This window comes from Sebastes umbrosus, chromosome 3 (genome assembly GCF_015220745.1).
Source record: "Sebastes umbrosus isolate fSebUmb1 chromosome 3, fSebUmb1.pri, whole genome shotgun sequence".
NCBI classification, from domain to species: domain Eukaryota; kingdom Metazoa; phylum Chordata; class Actinopteri; order Perciformes; family Sebastidae; genus Sebastes; species Sebastes umbrosus.
In genome coordinates, this window is record NC_051271.1 from 8,594,047 (window position 1) to 8,616,453 (window position 22,407).

Sequence of the window (22,407 nt, forward strand, 5' to 3'; positions counted from 1 at the left end):
AAAATGAAGGATGGGAAAGCATTACAGTTGAAGGACCCTTCTCAATGGCCTCTTATTCTGTGCAGCTGACAATTGCTCTGAAGACTTATTACAGTCCTTCTGTCCATGACGGGCTTCTGAAATTCGTCTGAAATTGCTGTGTGTCCTCTTTCTTTGATGCCGAAAGCTTCCCTAGTCTCATCTTTATAGATATATGTTTTATTAAACAAGAGGAATATGTTGCACTTCATCCACAGGCGCAGTTTGCGTTGGTTCAGTGGGCTCAATGAACCCACTGGAAATGCATCTACTGTATATCTTATATAATAACACTGAATTACTAATTTATAGTAATGATGAATAATATTGACATTGTTGTGTCTTATTGACAGAACCAACCAACAAGATAAGAAGATAGACTTGTGGCCTTTTTATTTACTTATAAACTAATAATATCGGACCATATGCACTTTCACATCATGTAAACAAACCACATAGGGTACCTATCAGCTGTGCAGTCAAGATCAGACTGGAGACGTTACCACTTAAAAGATGAGTGAGTAGTGCTTGCTATCTTCTGACTGTAAGAGCCACAATGTGTGAATAGAAGTTAAATTACAAAACATGCAAAATTCGTAATTTCTAGCTGACTTAGGTAATGTTTAAAAAGGTGAAAAGACAAATGCATGTATGTTGAATTTTGATGATTTATACTCCCTTTTAATATAGTGAGAGAGTGAGTGTGCAGTAGAGTCAGGCAGAGAGCTGCGTTAGGCACTGGAGCACATCGTTTTCTAATGTATGACACAATTTAATATGTAACTTTTTTCAGTAAATGTTTTGAAACTGGATTACATCTCCTGTCATTCGCGTCAGACTGAAGTTACTGTGCCTTAAGCTCGTTTGTGGCTTATTTTTGGGATCCAGACGGAATGCCACTACACTGACGTTTGTGGTATTTACTGGAGTTGACTTACGATATATAGCCAACAGCAAGTAAACTGTCATGCGATCTCATGGAGATCTCCCTCCAGCCAGCTGTCACCTTATTTAGGTTTTTATTGTGAAATGAGGAGGTATCGTACTGTACAGATAACTCCTCATTTCAACTTCATAAATCCAGCCGTTCCTCGTTATTGTTGCGCTTTCAAAGCCAACCACAGGAATAAATAGAAACAGTGTGTCCGACAAAATTTCAGCTCAAAACTGCGCAGTGCTTCGTTGCTCGCGGCCAGTTTGTTCATTCCAATAGAAAACAATGCAATCAAACTGATTTTGTTACTGACGCTCGCGTCCCATCCAGTTAGGATACGGTGTACCTCTCTGTGTTGTACACATTACATTCCCTTTCTGTGAACCCCCAACCTTGAAGTTCAAACTGTGCCTATGACTTCATCTCTTGTTCTGGCCTTTTCTTGGGGATGAGGTAACAGCTGGCTAAGCTTCATATGTAGCTTAATCTTGTGTTTCTCCTTTGATTGTGATCAATGGTATAATGAGATCGAGCCGGAGAAGAGGCACTGAATTCTTGCAGATCTGTGAGGTGTGTGGATGTGTGTCTCCATTAAATTTCCAGAACAATACAAAATATTTAGAGGTTACAGTCCCTCATTATATTCAGTATTCATCATTAGCAGTACCAAGCAGATTCAGTCAGTCCCAAAAGAGTTAGTCTCAGGTCTTAGCAGAACTATTTTACACAGGCACTAAAACCGATGCCTTAGGCGCCTCAGATCAGCACAGGCATTATCCCTGATGGCAACAAATTTACATATTTGATGCCAACACAGTCTTTGAGTCTGTCAGTCAAGGTGGTGGTGTAATCCATGGTGGCAACTTAACCCTCATCAACAAGTATAAGCATGTTGTCAAACCGAAAAACAGCATTGCATTAGAACGAGATGAATTCCAGAGGAGTCTACGAGAAACAGTTCGCGGGTTATGAAAGGGGTTGGTTAAATAAAAAACAAGGCCTTGTGGCTAAATTGTTACATAAATAGTTAGTTGTTATGTCTATAATATGAAATCCACTAATGGTATGTGTGCACAGCCTCCGGCCTCTCCACGCTTCCCATTCATTGTTTATGTAAGCAGCCGTGCAATGCATTCTGGTAGCGTGGTGGTGCGATTTGAGAAACAGTGCGTCACGTTGGTCGCTCCTCATTTGCATAGAGATGAGGTCTAGGCTACTTTATGCAAATCAGGGTCATCCAGCGCCATAGGAAATGTCCTTATTTATGTAAAGGAAAACCTAAAAGTCAGGTAGCAGGTGAGAATTCAAAATATAATAGAACATAATTCAGCAAGGCTGTCAGGCATTCTGTACTGCTTTCAAAAATGTATTCTCTTGTAGCTCAACTTTTCTCATTTAATGTTATCTCTGCTGAGGCAACACACACGTAGGCATAATTTACTCTTCCGTCCTCTTTTGTTTCTTTTGTTTGGGGAAGTAACCTCTTTAATTGCACCCATGGCCCCATATTCACAGTCAATAGTAGCCCACATTAATTAATTTGAATTCATTTACAAACCTCTGGACTTAAATAGCTCAGCAAGTGTGTTTCAGCAAGGTTGCTCAAAACTTTCTGCACATTCAAAACAACTCCCAGATCTACGTATGTTCTCTGAGAAGTCGAGAAAGTTGTAATATTTTGAGGGAAAAGTTGTGGTTAGAGTAAAGTAGCAATTTAATGAGAATAAAGTCATAATATTTCAAGAAAAAATCTATAGTCGGCTATACTTGACGTTATCGATCTGCGGATACCCTTCAGACCGTCTGCCATGGCCATGGTTGAAGCTTCGAAACACTCTGGTTGCCATGTTTTTTTTTTCCTTTTTTGTGTCTGTGAGAAGCAGAGCAAGAGAAGTGAAACGGCAAGGCGAGTCAAGAGAGGACTTGGTCTTGTCTCAGACTCCCTTGGTCCTGTACCTGTCCATTATACTGTATAATATACATGATCCTCCATGACTCCTTTTGCTGCAGCTCTTCAAACCTCACACCACTTTTCAGTGCTCTGAGAGGAAGTTAGCTTTATGTAGGTCGGAGGAAAAACATCCAAATAAATTTCAGGCATGTACCGAGTGCGTCGCAGACATGGTAATTGATGTAATCCTCTTCTCTGACAGCCACACTGCCCCTTCTGTCCCTCAGGCGATAGCAAAAAGAAAAAAAGGTGAGGAAGGCAACCGCATTCGACTGCCAGTTTTCTAACATGGGCTTCTTTTTTACTGAGAAAGAGTAGCAGGAAATATGAAGCTTTGGAGGTTTATATCTGCAGAGTTTTTCCTCATTTTGGCATGCTGATTGAAGAGCAGAGGATTACGTAAATGGACAGAAATAGTCATCGGTTGGAAAATATTAGTTGAACAAAAAAAAACAGACAGACAAAAGACACATCAGTTCATATCAAAAAAGGACACTCTACCTCCTTGTCTCTCTTAAAAGTCTACATATTCCCAGCCTCTATTGTTATCTACTCCCAGCTTCTCAACACTCATTCTCCCTATTTAGTGTTTGTCACCTTATCTTGCATCATGACAGCCCATTAGCCATTGATGCCTATGCTATTAAGGTTTTGATTACAGAGACAGAGATGGATTCTTTAACAAAAGATGAATGTGGATTGAGCAAAAGACATTGAAAGCAGTACAAAATAAGTGGTTCGGTGAACAATGTATTATTCTGTCACCTGTTCTTCTAACTCTTACTTCTGCTATCTATTTCTTATAGCTTGATGAGCCCGATAACCGAGTGTTGTCAGGCTATTAGTGCAAATTGAGTTTATTCTTCTATCCCTCAGAGTTCCGGGGAAATTGATAGCCTGTGCTGGTAAAGTGGACAGCAGAGCCGTTTACTGCACACCCGAAGGAAGAGGAGGAGACGAGTCTTTGAGTAGTTTTGGGAAAGCGTCACAGTCTGATTAAATGTTTTACGAAAGGTAGCACTTGACTAGAGGATGCAAAGACCAAGCAGATCAGTGTTGATTGATTTTCAGATTGTGATTGTTGATATTGATGGTCCGCAATATACTGTAAATTTGTTGTATGTGCAGATTTAAAGCAGCAGTGGGTCGAAATGGAGCCGATATGATTAAAAAAGTTATTTTTATAAAACGGTCACTATATCCTGACAGTAGTACATGAGACAGGTAGTCTGAAAAAAATCATGTGCCTCTGTGTCCTCCGGTGTCCTCCAGTGCTCCTAATGGCATCTGCAAGATTTCACAGACCGGAGGAAAACAACTATTTAGAGCTGATCTGGTCAATCACTCGTGAACTCCGATGAAACGGTCAAACTAGGCAATGCTGATCAAATATGAATCAATATTCTGTTACTGTAATGCCTATTTCTCACCTCAAATGTTTTCAGAAACATCTTGTAGTGTACTGTTTAGCTGTAAAATGAGAAAGTTTGTGACCTGGCAGCCATGTTGAGATCTGTTGAGGAAATACCAAGCACAGCCAATAGGAATGCTCTCTCTCTGAAATGACCTGTGATTGGTCAAAGTCTTCTGTCATTGGCTAGACTGAAAACAGAGCCATGAGGAGGTGCAGAAGTCTAGTTTTCTCTCAGAGCACTTGAATTACAATATGCTGAAAGGTTATTATGGATTTTTTGCCCAATAATGCCAAAAATATTCTGCCTACTGAAGCTTTAAGCATTTCAAATGAGGATCTGAGAGGTTTTTGAAAATTCAAAATTGCCGACTATTTGTAGTGATCCACGAGCCTTTAACACAGATTGCGGTGACAAAACCACTTGGAAAAAGTGTCATTTTCTTTAAGGCCTAAGTGCTGCAGGCACAATTGGAAGAGACCGGCTCTTCCAATTGTGCACTTCACTAACCAAATATATAGCCAGGAGAGCATTCATGCGTTTGACAGTGTGGAAAAGGACATGTTTTCTTTCATGTCAAATACCCCTTTGCAGACACATGGAACGGTCAGACTCGCACGTTGCAGGGAGAGGGACTGGGATTTTAGTTTTCATAGTCCATCAAAAAGTTTGGATTTGAAGGTTTGGGTGGTTGACGCCCATACAAAGTGTTTGACTTTGACAGAGTCCAGTTCTCGTGACCCAACTGTCAGCAATAGTCAGTGGTTGTTTAAAGGGAAACTTTTGCCGATTTTCAATCCGTGTTACCGGCGCCCAGAGATCTCCGCTCACCCGCCGGCAATACTCTGCTGGTTGACGCGAAATGCCGTGTCTCGCCTGCAAATGAGTGGCGGGGAGCTCCGGATGCCGGTAACACAGCGGGAAGCTGAACATCGGCACTATCTATCGAATCTGATCCAACCACACTAACACACGGATGAAGCAGAATAGCTGAGTTTTTGAGTGTTAAACTCTTGATAAATAATAACTAGGATTTTTTTTCCTCATGAACAATTCAGAAGAGGCCCATAGACAAAAAGAAAAAGATGAACAACAGGTTATGTGATCAAACAAACCAGCATTGACCATTGTTTTGTGGCTTTAGAAGAGATGTCCCACTGAGATGAAAGCGTCCTTTCAAAAAGCAGTATAGCCTAAAGTGATGTGACCCCCATCAACTGGCTTCTACCTGTTCTAAGTGCATCGACCTGTTTGTCAAACAAAACAAACAAAACAAAACAAACAAAATGATCAAAACCCGACAGACGAGATGGTGCAACAATTTGCAATTCTATTTGATCCACTCATCTTTAAATTTATAATATTTTCCCCCCCAAATTCCCTTTGTTTTATCAAGGTCTCTGTGTAGATCTATAAAAGAAAGAACAACTTATCAGCCTTCCACATCAGGAAGTGCTGCATTGTTTTAAAAACAGTGTTTGGGTTGAAAGAATATTTTTTGCCAAACATTTCTCCTCTCTCTTCTTCTCTCTGTGGTCTTTTGTCTTAAAGGTCATTATCTCATTACATTTGCTTTCTCTAGCTGTCTTCTCAAACTATGCCTTGAATCATAATAGTTATAAGTAGTGTCTTCTGTTGTGCAATTACTGGGTTTCAGAAAATTTGCAGGGAGAAAATCTTCCCCAGTGGGGATGATGATCATCATCATGCTGACCTGTCGGACTCTACATGTGTATCCTCACCAGACCTCAAATTATGTCTGCATGTGCATAAGTTATATACACCCACACACTGTGACTTGTGCTCTTATTCTTTGCAAAAGAAAAAGTACTCAAATATAGTATAAGTATATATTTAAGTATAGATGTCCTAAGTCACAGTTCTCATCACAGACAGGGATCTCCAGTCACCTGAAAACAAATCAGTCTCTTATCTTTCTGAAAATGTCTCTCAGCAGGTGACTCATTTAGACTCATTAGGAGATAATGCTGTGATGCTTCATTGTTAATCGCCTATTAAATACAGGTGTGTTCACTTCCTCACTTTGACCTGAGGAAGACCATCTGTGGTTAAAACGGCGTGGCTGTGGTAGGATAACAGAGCGCCAGCAGACCTGAGACCAGCTGACCACCTGCCTCTAAACGGATCATGAATGCGTAAAGTAATAAATAAAAGTAGCGCGATGAATGCATCCAAATGTAACAGAGTAAAAGTAATGATTATTCTTTAAATATCTACTCACATAAGAGTGAAAAGTATGCTGCATTAAAATTATGCTGTCATACTTGTTGACAAGGTACTAAGACCACATCTTTGTAGAAAAAAAATCAGACTCATATTAATAACAAAACCGCTCAGAATTAAAAATATATATATAAGAAAATAAAAAAAAATTAACAATAGATCACGACAAGGTCTTAGCAAAATCTTCCCCCTTCAGAAATTTCATGAATGAGTCCCAAATCTTATAAAAAAAAAGTGTTGTATTTCCCTCTTAATATATAAGTAAGTTTCTCCATAGCCAGACGATGCAACAATCCATCATCCCAACTCTGTTTGCTTGGTCTATTCATGGATTTCCATGACAGAGCAATTTTATGTTTAGCTTCAAGTAAACAGAATATAACCATCTTCTTATTCATATTGTTAAGCTTACAGTTTACTGGGAAACATCCAAAAATACACAATTTACAGCAAAATGGAAGCTCCTCTTTTGTGGCAACGGATAAAGTTATTATCTCCTTTCAATACAATGCAACAATGTACCCTCATTTAAACCACATTTGATTCATAAATCAGGTGTATTTACAATTTACAGTCATACTTAGTTTTAAGTTATTTTCCACCAGGAAACAGTGGCACCACTTCAACGGTAGAACAAAATGTTTGTTTTCTGAACCAGATGCAGTATTCTCCAGTGGTCCGAGTGGTCACTTCAGTTTATATTTTCTTGTTTCACTGTGAGCCTGAATGATTGAGTCCCTGGAGCTCCATCAGTGAGCAGTAAAACTGATTATTGTGGTTTGGAAACCCCTAAGGGGAATAATCCTGCAGGAGGAGGCTGACGCTGCTTTTTCAGTGTGTGAATTTATATGTTTCCTGTAAAAGTCTGCAAACTTTATCTTATAAACTGTTCATAATGCATGATGCTACCATACTTACAAACCCTCCTTCTTCCTGGGAGACTGCCGTTTTTCATTGCCCTCTCCTGGTTTCCTCCCGGGGTCACAATTCTCCCGCATTTCTCCCAATTTATGGCAATTTTTCACACCTTTTTTTTTTTCAGTGTGTATAAGCCCTACTGTTTCCACCCTGATGGCAATAGATCTACACCAAAATGTCTTTTCAATCACAGCATCACAGCAAAACTGTCTTGGCATGGAACCATTAGAAATAACGGGTTTCAGAACGCAGTGGTGTCGTTGTCATGTTGTGTCTGAAAGGACCTTCAGTTGAGTGAGAGAAGGAGAGAGAAATGGAGAGTACTAGAGAAAATAATACTCAAGCAGGCGCAAACACCGAATTAATGAATGAAAACTGATGACTATTAACCTAGTTCATACCAGATATTCACACAGGTTCACACCTGTGGGGCAAATTATTCAGTTTTCTTTCCTGAGAATTAAAAGTTAAATTAAAAGAAGGCTTATTTAACAAAAAAAGCTGTTGCACTGTACTTAATAATTTTGTTATTTTCATTCTTTAAAAGTCTCTGAAACTCAGATCTTTCTGGGGGAGGACCCACAGAGCTTTGGTTTTGAAATCCTCCCTATTTGTGTCATGTCATGTTCTGGCAATTTGTGAAGTCTCAAAGTTGGCAAGTATGGATGCAACACATTTCTGTCACAGTTGGAGCTTCATGCACAGTGCGACCTGTCCAGGTTGAATGGCTTTTAATTTGCATCGCGGCTGGTGGCAGATAACTCGCTCTGTATAAGAGACAACCTGTCAAGTGGGAATGTATTGAAAATGAGGCTTTTAAGTCATCATAAGCATGTCTGGGAGAAAATAATAATGACGATGAGTGTTAGCGTAGACTGATTTGATTTATACAAATATCTCTTTGTGTTTCAAGATGATATTCTGCCATTTCTGTCTGATTATATTGTGTGAAGTAGGGGGAGTCTCGGGCTACCCTGAGGCTATATATCTCTGCCTTCATTGCTCTATTCATCTGAAAGCTTTTATTTCATTCCCATCCGCAATAGAAAATGTTCAGCGGCTCTGTTTGAGAGAGATGATAGCTGCAGACGTTCGGATAAACAGTCATTATCTGCTGGGGAGTTCGGAGACTTCAGATAAAGCCCCTCAGGTTGTCTGACTTTTTGATGGCCACACAGAGCCCCCGACTGTTTTTCTCACTTTGCCCTCTCGTCTCACAGACACACTCTCCAGAACTACATAACATCTTGAGTCAACAGCAGGGATTCAAACTCCAGCAGGGGACCTGGAGAGGAATTGCTCTCCGTGGTTCTTCAAAACAGAATTTCCTTTTGCACAGACAGTGTCCGTATTTGGCAATGGCTGTGCAGTATTAGAGATCAGTCGGTTTTTGACATCACTGGACCTCTTGACCTCTCTATGTGGATAAAAATGAACCACCTGTGTAAGCTCTGTCATTTTTTTTCCTCAATTGCAGTATCTTCTTTTTCTCTGTCATTTCTGCAGATTTTGGATTTATACTGTGACGACAACTTTTACAAAGCAGAGCAGTGTGGGAAAGAAGGCATGATTCCCAAGAATTGTGTCCAAGTTAAACCACATGGGTAAGTCATGATTGAAGGAAATGAAACATTTCAGTAGTGTTGCATCAATTGATTTTCATTATCGACTTATTTGTCCAATTGCTTGGTCTATAAAGTGTTAAGACAATAATGAAAATGTCCTTTTGCTCAGAGCCCAAGGTAATATGTTCAGATTGCTTGTTGTGTCCAACCAAGTCCAAAGATGATCCATTTACAATGATAAGCAATCATAGTTTCTCCATTTCTACCCACTGCAGCTTTAAGGGGTTGTCTTGTTTAGAGTAAAATCAATATTACAGTAGTCAAAGTAAACATAGTTTGTGTTTCCAATTTAACTACAATGGAGTGATTTAACATACAGGTAAATAGCCAGACACCTAAATACCTAGGGCAGGCAATAAAACATCACATAGGCATTTCAAATGAATAAAAGATTGTTGAATTTTTTAAATAATACAACTTTTCCATCATTCAGTCAATCACAAACAACTTAAACGATACAAATAAAAAGATATTCTCTAATGCTGCATACCACGATGAAGCGGTACAAGGGAGTGAAGAGTCTTATCCTTGACTGACCTGAATCTCTTTCTTGATCACCGTGGCACTACAACAGCACAGCAGTTCATTATAAAGTCTCACCCAATATTGATTTTCTTTGACTTTAAGACCTGTTTTGATGGTGGGAATGTAACTGTGCTCCCTCACATCTCATTTAATCCCAGCTGTGGCGCACTGAATAGTAGAATTGAACTGAAATTGGCATTTCTTAAAGGCACTTAGATGAAAGCACATAAATCAAGATGTGACATAATAAGAAAGTCACTTTGTTACAAACGACGGTTCACGTTACCACAGTCTTGGAAAGGGAGGAGTGAGCGTGAGTACTCAGTTGGTACAACCGATTCGACTGTTATCAGGCCATTAAATAGGCGTTATCAGTCGTTATAAGCGCCATAGATATGGGTCATTAGGGGCCTACTACGCCTATTACGTTGTGAAAGTGAAAGTGAAACTTAAAAGCAACACGTTCTAACATGTAAAACTGAATGAAACGTCATGTTTTGAATTCAAACAAAAAGGCTTCTTTAGGTTTAGGCCACAAAACTACAACTTCTTTTGGTTTAGGCAAAAAAAAACACTAAGTTAAGTTTAAGGAAACGCATTGTATTTTTGGTTAAAATAACTACGAACACAAAGACAACTACTCATTGTTGGTTTCACACGGGATGCAAACCCCTGTCCCAGAGGTGGAAACCCTGTCTTTTGTTGTATGGAGGAAGAATTCAGATCCTTTGCTAAAATAAAAGCAACAATACAACAATGTAAAAATGCGCTATCATTCCCCACCAGAAGTCCTGCATTTAAAATCTTAGTTAAGTAAAAGTCTAAAAATATGACTCGCAAAATGTACTTAAAGGATCAAAAGTAAAAATACTCGTTCTGCAAAAAAATGGCCATTGACTGGCATACTACTGGCATTACTATACAGTATATCACATTATAGATTGTTAATACAGATTCATCAATGTGTAAACAGCATTTTAATTTAAACAACTGCTTCATATACAGTTTAGTCCGGTGGTTCCCAACCTAGGGGTCAGACAGACGTAAGAAATCAGACGCCAAAAAGTTTGGAAACCACTGGTTTAATCTTAAACAATATATTGTATTTTATAAGCTTATCATTATGTGTTTTATGAAAACATGACTCTGAAAAGTAACTAGTAAGTAAAGTTATCTAAATGTAATGGAGTAGTATGATAGTTTCCTCTGAAATGTAGCGGAGTAGAAGTATAAAGTAGCAGAAAATGGAAATGCTCAAGTAAAGTCACGTACCTCAAAATTGTATTTAAGTACCATATTTGAGTAAAAACTAAAACTAAATAAAACTAGTTCAGAACTGTGGATATATAAATCAAAAGGGAATCATTTTGGGGAAATATTCTGGACAGGTTGTACGGTACTGCAGGGATAACACACACACAGCATGCTGCAACTCAATTCAGGGGCCGTACACATCAAAGTCCACATTTCAAAGCTGATGTGATATTAAAGGTCGAGGAGGCTGTCCCATCCCGGACTCCTCAAAATTCAGTCTTTCCATCCATACCCAGATTGGGTGGACACATCAGTTACACATCAGAAGTTTTTTTTTTTTAGGATTTTAAAAGCAACACCTTCACACGTCCTGGCTTCACCATTCTGACCTCTATAATAACGCCTGTCAGAACCACAAAAAGGAGAGCGACAAATGTTTTTTTTTGTCACAACAACAACACGATAACAATTTGCCAAATAATAGTAGCCAAAAGAAGAAAAGCAACATTTGTACTGTGAACTTTCATGGAAAAATTTTCAGGATATTGTGGCACTAAGTTTAATTACCACTTTGTCAGCCAACCGAGGGAAACTTCCAGGTATATTTGGAAATTTTGTAAAGAGCCCTTTGTTTTTGTCTCTAGGGTGTCTCATTAGTACAAGTTCAGCCTGGCTTTCAGGTCCGGGGAAGGACACCCCTCGGGGCTGTCCGTGTCCTTTTGAAGACTTCAGCCAACAAACAGATCAGTGTTTCTGAGCACATGAAGCCACAGGAAGCTCCGAATCAATAAATGAAAGAAGGTGTCGTCAAGCCATCAAGACGATCCTTCCTTATAAATGGCCATCTTCAAAGAGCATTTCTACCCTTCAGTTCTTTACTGGCTCCTAACCTTACTTTCCATCAGAATATTATTTAATTCCCTTAAAGCTGCAGTGAGTAGAATTGGAGCAACTATGATAAAAAAAATACAAAAGTTATTTTTATAAAACGGTCACTATAATCTGACAGTAGTGCATGAGACAAGTAATCTGAAAAGAATCATGTGCCTCTGTGTCCTCCGGTATCCTCCAGTGCTCCTAATGGCATCTGCAAGATTTCACAGACCGGAGGAAAACAACCAATCAGAGCCGAGCTGGAGCCTGCCGTCTCTGAGCAGCTGTCAATCACTCGCAAACTCTGATCAAACGGTCAAACTAGGCAGCGCTGATCAAATATGAATCAATATTCTGTTACTGTAATGCCTATTTCTCGCCTCAAATGTTTTTAAGAAGCATCTTGTAGTGTACTGTTTAGCTGTAAAATGAGAACGTTTGTGACCCCGCCGCCATCAGTTGAGGAAATACCAAGCACCGCCCACCAGCCGGAGCAAACTTTCTCGTTTTACAGCTAAACAGTACACTACAAGATGATTCTGAAAACACTTCAGGTGATAAATAGGCATTACAGTAACAGAAAATGTATTCATATTTGATAAGCGCTACCTAGTTTGACCGTTTTATCAGAGATTGTGTGTGATTGACAGCTGCCTCTGTTGAATGAACATCCAATAGGAACGCTCTCTCTGTCTGAAATGATGCCAAAAACATTCTACCTACTGCAGGTTTAAGTAATTTGAGATACGCTGCTAACGTACAAGGTGATATTACACTATGCAGTAGAACTTACCAAGTATACTTCTGGTTTTCCGGCCATCCACTGCTTGAAACCAGCACGTATTTCAGCATTATATTAGACTTTTATGAGTGACATTCCTTAATTAATTCGGTTCAACTCAACTCAGTAAACTATATTATTTTCATGAAGGTTAATTAGAAACTGATGATTTGATTATATCATGAGACTTTTTATGGATTTCATTTTCTGTCACCTGTTCCCAGATTTAGTGAGTCATCATAAGCAGCAAACATGGCAGGAAAAAAGCAAAACTAGTAATTATTATCATGCCGAAACAATCAGCTGCCAGAGATTCTGTGTTTTCTGCAGTTTGTTTGTGGTTGACTTTTGTGTTTATGATTCTAGCAACAAGAACTCCTCTCGCCTCAGAAGTGTCTAGTTTCTTATCCTCAACGGCAGCTATACTCTAATTTATTTGACAGTATGATGATTCAAGTGTCAGTGACTGTTTTTTATTTGTTCTGCTGACTTTGACAGCTGGTATTATGGGTCCATGAATCAAGTCGAAGCTGAAGACCTGCTGAGCAAACAAAGAGAAAACGGAGCCTTCCTCATCCGAAGGAGCGAGTCCACTCCGGGGGATTTCATCCTCTCTGTCAAGTCAGTTGATATTACAATTAATCCACCCTGAGGTACATTTTCTATTTGCTGTAGCGCACACACACGTCTCTGCTGATATTTTATCCTTTTTTTTCTCCAATATGCCAATTTCCAAAAGGCCTTATTTTTTTATTAATTTTAAAAGTTTGGGGAAATTAATTTGCCCTTTAAAACACAATTAACGATTCTCTCTTTATCGTTATCATTTATCACTGATACAATTTACAGTCCTACAACTGTTTATTGTGTTCTGAAGATAACACGGTTAATTGAGTGTGCTCTAAATGAAACCAGTGATAATAAACTAATTACACAATGAGGAAATGAAGATTTACAACTCATCTTCCAAATTAAATTTATTATTGAAATAGTCGTGAGCCTCGGCGCGGAAAAAGAGAGAACATTGTTCTTTTGTGTATGAGACGCTGAACTTTTCAGAGGCTGCAGCTATTTCCCTCATAATATAGAAGGCAGACAGACAGAGACTAAAAATGTTTTTTTCTATTACAGCAGTGATTCAATCTGTCTAGGCCCTGCAGCCTAGATTCACCCCGACAGACACGTTTTACAGCCATCACTTTTTAAAATCCAAACTTAATTTCAAGTGCAATTGTGAGGACAAGGACACTGTTTCAAATGCATACAAATTAGGACTGTCCCACTGTAATAAGGTCATCTTGATCACTCAATCAAAAATATGGAGATCTGTGTCTGAAGTGAAAGTGTGAGTTCATTTACGAGTGTATAAGGGGGGGGGGCATAGGCCAATCCAGAGGCTCAGCATCTCCTGGCTTTCACTTTGTGTCTTTGTCTTGTCTTAGTTTCCTCTAATATTTGTCCAATATGTGTTGAAGTGGAAAAATAAATCACCCCTCATACTAGACTGTGACCTTTTTATAGAGATTCAACATGCCATCCTGACCTCTACAGTATTGCCCGCCAGAACCATACAATGAGAGAGACAGCTGGGGTTTCTCTTGTCACAAATGTAGCTGCAAAATCCCATCATCTCACCGGATAAAGCACACAGAGCCCAAGTAATAGAAGCCAAACCAAGAAAAGCAACACTGAACTTTTGTCAGTATATTTGGACATTTTGCAATGAGCTGAAAAGAACTGTCTAAATGCAGGGCGTGGTGTCTCTTTAGTACAGGTTCAGCCTGGCCTTCAGATATTGGGAGGGACACTCTTTGGGGCTGACCATGCCAACAAACGGATCAGTGCCAAAGGACGTATATCGCTAAGAAGTGAAAGTCAATTGTTCGTTCCATTGCAACGCCAGCGCCCAGCAGCGAAAGCTATGCTTCTGCCATTTTGGACTGAAAGCGACCAAAGGACGCCAGTAAAACGTCCGCCTATAAAGTGCTGTACAATAGAAAAGCAATTTTATTTATATTTCATTGTCATATATTTAATGTCTCTACCAAAATGGCCTGTGTTGAACAATAACATATTATAAATATGCATACTATTATAACTATTTACTTAGCCTACTTACTTATTAAACAGTTTTGCCCGGCTACTTCCCAGAGGAGCATAAAGTGAGCAATGGACATAAATGGAAGTTAGAAAAATCCAGCACACAGATTTTGAGAGCAATCTCAATCTGTTTAATGTAAAGGACCTCCAAAATCGAATCCCCAAAACACCACAGTCCTCCGACCACTCAAAGCTCTTTACACTACATGTCAGCCTTCACCCATTCACACACACATTCATACACTGATGGCAGAGGCTGCTAAGGTGCCAACTTTGCCCATCAGGATCTAATCTAAATACTCATTCACACACCGATGGCTATGCCTTCGGGAGCAATTTGGGGTTAAGTGTCTTGCTCAAGGACACTCCGGGGTCGAACCACCGACCTTCCGATTGGTGGACGACCTGCTCTACCCTCTGAGCCCCATAAATAGCCAAACGTTAAAACTGTGTTAAGTTCTGTTCATTTCGTGTGTGCTACAACTGGCAGATAGCCGGTTGTTTGGGAACAGAGACATTAATACATCCTCCACGGTACAGGCTTACAGCATACAGCCCCTTGGTGTATTATAAGATCATAAAAGTGATGAATTACAGGCAATATATCCGTTATTACAGCCGCACACAGCTGGCATGAAGCTGGCAGAACCGGACATGTCATAAGAGCGTGCAGGGCGGTGCAGTCCCGTGGGTCTGATACACGTTCATTGTGCAAAGGAAAACAACTCTGGATTCGGTTATTAGTTCATTTTACAACTTTTAGTACATAATGAGTTAAATGAGGGCTATTTAAGTGTTCTGGGTTACAGGCTAGCGTTACCGCAGCGCCATCTAGCGGCTATTGTCAAAAAAAGTATTTTGGCCTCTTTGCTTCTGAGCACACAAAGCCACAGGAAGCTCCGACTCAATAATGAGAATTACAAGAAAACTGACAGTAGGAAATAATTAGATTATTCGGGTGTCGTCAACCTGTGTGATTTATTTTTGCCATCAAGTCGATCCTTCCTTCCTATAAAGCACTTTATAAATGGCCATTTTGTAAAGAGCATTTCTACCCTTCAGTTCTCCACTGGCCCATAACCTTAGGCTACTTTCCACCAGATCTTTACTGAATTATCTTTTTTTAGATATGCTGCTAACAGACAGACAGACAGACTGGATCAGAAACACAAGAGGATGCTGTGGATCTAAGTTTAATTACCACTTTGAAAGCCACCTGAGGGAAACGTCCTGATTTGACATTTTAGAGTTGATGAGTTGACAGTGGCTGCCTGAATGTTTTGGTCTCAAGGGCCCCAAACAACCTGCTGCTCTGTCATGGGAGGATTAGGTGGCTCCAATAGCTGAATACAAACGGAAAAGGCACTATACCGTCTCTGTCAACACTTGAGAAAAAGATCACATTTAAGTTAACCACTGCATCTCGACCACCTGCTGCTGTTTGATTATCAGCTGATAGAGTTTCAACGTTATACCTGCTGCAACAATAAACAGGTTCCCCCGCCATGAAACAAGCAGTTTGCCATCATGGCCAAATGTTCACATTTTCCCTTTAAGGGTTTATAGCACTGTTCAAATGCACTTTTTGTTATATTTAGTGCTGTCAAAGTTAAAACGATAATAACGCGTTAACGCAAATTTGTTTTAACTGCACTTGTTTCTTTAACGCATTAACGCAACCTGCGGTTTTAAGGTTGGAGCGGGCTCAGTTTTAAAGCTAGAGTGAAGATACTGGTATCATATAAAACTAGAAAACCTAAGGAATCCATTCATAAATATCCAACCATACTACTATCTTGTAACAAAGGAGGCTAAATAGCGCTCCAAACGTGCACTACATTTTGGCCATTTTCAAAGGGGTCCCTTCACCTCTGACCTCAAGATACTGTATGTGAATGAAAATGGGTTCTATGGGTACCCACGAGTCTCCCCTTTACAGACATGCCCACTTTATGATCATCACATGCAGTTTGGGGCAAGTCATAGTCAAGTCAGCACACTGACACACAGACAGCTGTTGTTGCCTGTTGGGCTTGAGTTTGTCGTGTTATGATTCGAGCATATCTTTTATGCTTAATGCAGTACCTGTGAGGGTTTCAGGACAATATTTGTCTTTTATTTGTGTTGTTAATTGATTTCCAGTAATAAATATATACATACATTTGCACAAAGCAAGCATATTTGTCCACTCCCATGTTAATAAGAGTATTAAATACTTGACAAATCTCCCTTTAATGGACATTTTGAACATAAAAAATTTGCGAATAATATAGTTATATTTGTTGAAATTTTCATTACATCCTGACACAGCAAACGATAAATCAAATGCTCTGACAAATAAAAAGAAAATTGCAGACTTTCTTGGTTAGATTTAGAGACTTTTGGAGCTCGTGCTGCTTGCTACTTTCATTGGAAAAGAGTTGGCAACACTGGGCTTGCTTTTTTCGGTTGAATATTTTTTTTTAAATCTCTTGTTAGTTTTCTCATCATTACCGACCCTGCCTTTAACAATCAAGCCCCCTGTGTGTGATCACACAGGCTTGAGACATTTTTTGACTTGTCATAGTAGGAAAAACACAGGTGTTACTAATAACATTAATGACGGCTCTGTTCTATTCAAGTGTCCCAGTAAGTCATGACAGTGTGACAGGGAGCCTAGCAGGACACTGAAGCTGAAGCAGCTAACTAGAATTTAGCCATCATTAATTTGATCATTTACACCTGTAACATGTCAAAATGTCTTCCTGTGTGGGTGGACTCTGGATTTGAAGGGGTGCTAAAGGAAGTGTTTTATCACCAATGTATAAGTTATATACTAAGAGCTGGATAGATGCACAGATTGTAGTCTAGACAGTTTTGTTTTTCTTTGACAGGCCTGCCTCGTCCAAGGTGACTTCTTTGTGTCAATCTGACAGTTCAATCATTGATCTTTAACGTTTCGTCAAAGCAAGCTGTCACTTTCTACCGCGTGTGTGCGAGGACAGAATGTGAAAAACACATTTCATCTGAGCTCTGGCCTCGCTGGGTCTCACTGTTACTTATGATGCAACTTGATGAAAATGGCATGGCTTCATTTTCACCGTCTCCCTTGTCGTACAGCCGGAGTTTGAAACGTTGTCTCCTGCATTTGATGTTTGTATTTTACGTGTTGTCATTGTGTCCACTTGTTTTATTGTATTTTATTAATTGTTTGATTTCATTGATAGCAAATTAATTTCCTGGTATTGGCTTTATGAATATTTGTATGCACTCAGGTACACTTTTGATTAATTAGATTACAATCTCAATTGGATTTAAAATAAAGGTCAATAATAATATTAAATGTTAAAGTGGCAGAACATTATTTTTAATGTTTGATACACAACAAGAAATGTTTATATTGTAATTTGTGGGAAAGAAATGTCAAATTGGATTAGACTTCCTTTATTATTATTATTATTATTATTATTATTATTATTATTATATATTTTTTTTATTAGTATTTGCTCAGGCTTCCCTCTCTCTTCTCTATCAGTTTCAAATATACACGCAACAACGAAACAACGACTGGTTTGCATATTTATAATAACAATAATACTGTTACCTCCGCCAAGGCCGAAGGTTTAGGACGGAGGTTATGTTTTCACTGGCGTTGGTTTGTTTGTTTGTTTGTTTGTCCGTTTGCAGGATTTCTCCAAAAGTCTGTGATGGATTTGAATGACGTTTTTTGGAAGGGTCTGGTGTGGCACAATGAACAATCCATTCGATTTTGGTGGCGATCTGGATTCAGGAATTATTTTAAGCATTACAATCAGCCAGAACATTAAGACCTCATAACACATGTGCAGTGTAACTGATGACGCGTTGATGACGCATGACCCCGTCTTCTTTCCTTCAGAGAGAGAGACAGAGAGAGAGCGGGAGGGGTGGGGGGGAACAACTGTAGAATCGTTTTTTCACATTAAACTCTGTGAAATTACAGTTGAGTTAAACCAAAGCACACTTGGTGATTGTTGGAAAGAGTAATGACGACGGTTTAGGTGAGTTTTATTTTGTTTCTGTGCAGTTTGAATGAAGTGTTTTACGATGCAGCTGATCTCAACATAAACAAAAATACACGTGGATGATGGCGCAAGTTGCACAGAGAGGTTCTAGTTATTCTAGTTATCTATTTTATTGTTTTTTGTTTTTTTCTGGTTTTGTTTATGTATGTTGTGCTTTGTTTTGTCCGTCTCTTGTTTCTGTCTATTCCTATGTATTGTGTACATATTGTGTATTGTGTCCCTGTTTGCGTACTGCCCTTTACACCAATAAAAAAAAATTAAAAAGTTGAAAGTATGTGACATCCTGTGCGGTGCTTTGAAGTTTTTCAGGTATCATCTTAGTCTATTTAAGTTGCCCTTTTCACTTTTTAGCTTTCCAAGATCAACAAACATAACAAAACCTTCTCCATGTTTTTAAAATCTCTTTGTTCTTCACCCTCCTCAGGTCTGGCAACACTGTCCAGCACCTCAAGGTCTTGCGTGACGGCTCAGGAATGTATTTCCTCTGGGTTGTAAAGTTCAACTCATTGAACCAACTAATGTCATATCACTACACGTCCTCTGTGATCCGCAACGAAACAATCTATCTCCAAGACACCGAGGGAATCCATGATCCACAGGTCAGACATGACAAATACACATTTACAGGGCTTAGACATGCACGCTCTCGTGCTTACACAAAATCTAGAGGACAGAGGTGTGCACTGAAAGGCTCACAGTAAAATATGCATGCACACAAGATTACCACAAGATCCTTTTAGTAGCTGATCCGGAGCTTTCGATCATATCAGATTTTGACCTTAACAGCAGTTTTAAAAAAAAACTCTCATCACAATGTGCGTTTTTTTTTTTTTTTTTTTTTTTACCAGAGCTTTCAGACGTATTCGATGGACCTCATCAGGGGGCAGAGTTTACTCAGGTGTCATCCAGTGTGTTTCATGTGGAGTATTTACTTGGTCAAGACACCAAAAGATTTTTATCCCCACTTTTAAAGATTTGTTTGTATTAATTATTTTTTCCTTTCAAACTGTGCACACTGATTGAGAAGTCTCCTGGAATGGTGCATTTGTTGGGGATTCCTTTTTAACATCCATTATACTGAGAAGAGATGATGCCATGTCATAATTATATGTGAATGTCCTGGGGGATGAAAGAGGAATATAAATTATGACAGTGATCCGACTATATCCAGAGGAAATTTAAGAATTAGTCATCCATCACTCACTTATTAAATTTCAATCAGGCCGTAATTTCATTTTGTTTTTCAAAAGAAAATCTGTATCACTGCAGATTAACAATCAACTAAGGAGTTACTAAATCAAAGTAACAAAGAAAACAAACTACTGCAACTGTTGTATCTGTTGTATCTTTTTCCTTATGTAGAGTGTGCGGGCGATGTTTGACTTTGAGTCTAAGGAGAACGGCGAGCTGAGCTTCAAGTCTGGAGACATCATTCAGGTCGTGGATCGGTCTGATGCCAACTGGTGGAAAGGAACGTGCAAAGGACAGTACGGCAGTTTCCCCTACAATTATGTGACACAATGTGAAAAGTAACCGTACCTGATGAAATGAAAAGCAAAAGAAGCATGTCTTTTGACACGGCCGTGCTACACCGGAGATGAGCAGAGCAGGCGGGCTGTTATTCCTCAAATCTGCACAGATCTCAAATGAAGTAAAGAGGGTTAGGTTAGGGTGTTTTGTGTGGATTATTCTTACTCAATGTGGTGGCGGTAACAATCATTTATTGTATTGACGCACTATCATTTTGAGTTTATTGCCTTGAAAAAAGAAACCTGCCACTGGACACGTCTGCTAAAAACAGATCAATGACAAGATGCCAGTTGAGACGATCAAAACGCATTGTGCTGGATAAGTTTAATGATACATTTTTTAATTACTTTTATGTAATGTGTGGTGTGCTGCGTCAATTTTAATAATGGGGTCCCTATCCTTTGTTTTGTAAGTTGATATTATAATATTTCAAATGCAGTATGCCAAAAATACCAGGATGTCCTACTACATCTGGTTGCATTTTGCAGAGGTAGCTCACTGGGCTAGACATTTAAGCTAAAAACAATTAGGGCCATCAAAGTTAACGCGATAATAACGCATTGAAGCAAATTCGTTTTAACGCCACTAATTTCTTTAATGCATTAACGAAACTTTAGATTTTTAGGTTGTAACAGGCTCAGGTTTAAAGCTAGAAACTATAAAAACCTAAGGAATCCATTGGTACCAACCATGTCATACTAGCTTGTCGGGAAGGAGGCTAAATAACGCTCCAAACTAGCGCTGAATTTTGACGAGGATGACCTGGCATGGCAATTTTCAAAGGGGTCCCTTGACCTCTGACCTCAAGATGTGAATGAAAACGGGTTCTATGGTTACCCACGAGTCTCCCCTTTACAGACATGCCCATTTTATGATAATCAAGTGCAGTTTGGGGTAAGTCTTAGTCAAGTCAGCACACTGACACACTGACAGCTGTTGTTGCCTGTTGGGCTGCAGTTTGCCATGTTGTTTTTTTATGCTAAATGCAGTACCTGTGAGGGTTTCTGAACAATATTTGTCATTGTTTTGTGTTGTCAATTGGTTTCTAATAATAAATATATACATACATTTATATAAAGCAGCATATTTGCCCACTCACATGTGGATTAGAGTATTAAATACTTGACAAATCTCCCTTTAAGGTACATTTTGAACACATAAAAAATTTGCTTAACTATGGACAATCATGCGATAATATTTTAATTGATAGACAGCCCTATAAAAAATACATAACCACATACTAAAAACCCATTAATACAGGAGTAAAAAAAAAGGTGAACACATGGAGTACGAAAAGTTAGAATAAAAGTGAAAAGAACGGGCATGGTTGGGGATGTGCTGATGCTACTTGTACTTTACAGAGTTGAGCAGTGAAATGTCAGAGGGCATGAAAGAGAATTTCTATCTGTTAGTTTTGTCTGAGGCAGAAAAGTATTGAATGCAGGAGGTGGGTGCTGTCAGATATAATGGATTTTGCTTTCTTTATCAGCTGTGTTTTGAACAGCTCAGATAGGCATTTAGGTGCCAATGAGCTTGCTGCTAAACTTAAGTCAACCATGTTAATGAGTTTTTGTTTCTGAGGTTATGGATGCATGCCACCAAATGTAAGCAACCGTCCTTGAAAAACCCATGTTTCTGAATGACTGGATTTAATGAATTGGAAATTAGCCATAGAGAGTTTTTTTTTTTTACCCTGAAGGCGACACTTTTTAATTGCATTGTGCATGTATAGTTACTCGTAAGAATTAAAGTAGTTTGTGGAGCCTAGATGATGATTAACTGCAACGCAGAGTGTGTTGCTCCGCGGGAATACTAGACAAATACGTGCATATGAATTTTAATTTTTTTACTGTGTGTGTGTGTGTGTGCATTGTGGAGTGTGTTCTTTATATTTACTACAATGCACATGTATAGCCAGCATAAAAACACTAAAACATTCATCAAGGGAGTCATGTTTCATCCTTTCAATCATTTATTGCTAATGAATGGTGCTGTTGCAGAATGCAGAGATGTGGTTTCATTAAACCATGTTGAGCCTGGAGTGAAAGACTGATGATGAGGAGAGAACAGTTGTGTGATATCTACATTTGAACTCCTCAATGTTGAGTCAATTACTTCTGATTTCAAACTCAAGGCTCTAATGTCTTGCATCCGTCAGAGCTGACGATCTCTGAGTGATTATTCAGAAGCAAATCATGA

General features: G+C 39.1%; 1 protein-coding gene across 2 annotated transcripts in view; it reads left to right on the forward strand.

The window, feature by feature from the left end:
• grb2a (growth factor receptor-bound protein 2a) overlaps positions 1-21,095 on the forward strand; it is a 41,585-nt gene extending 20,490 nt beyond the window's left edge. For both annotated transcript variants that reach the window (XM_037760990.1, XM_037760999.1), the window contains exons 4-8: positions 973-979; positions 8,982-9,081; positions 13,034-13,156; positions 19,103-19,277; positions 20,041-21,095. In XM_037760990.1, coding sequence (XP_037616918.1) covers positions 973-979; positions 8,982-9,081; positions 13,034-13,156; positions 19,103-19,277; positions 20,041-20,211 — 576 coding nt within the window. In that variant the 3' untranslated portion in view covers positions 20,212-21,095. The remainder of the gene's footprint in view (positions 1-972; positions 980-8,981; positions 9,082-13,033; positions 13,157-19,102; positions 19,278-20,040) is intronic.
• The last annotated feature ends 1,312 nt before the right edge of the window (positions 21,096-22,407 follow it).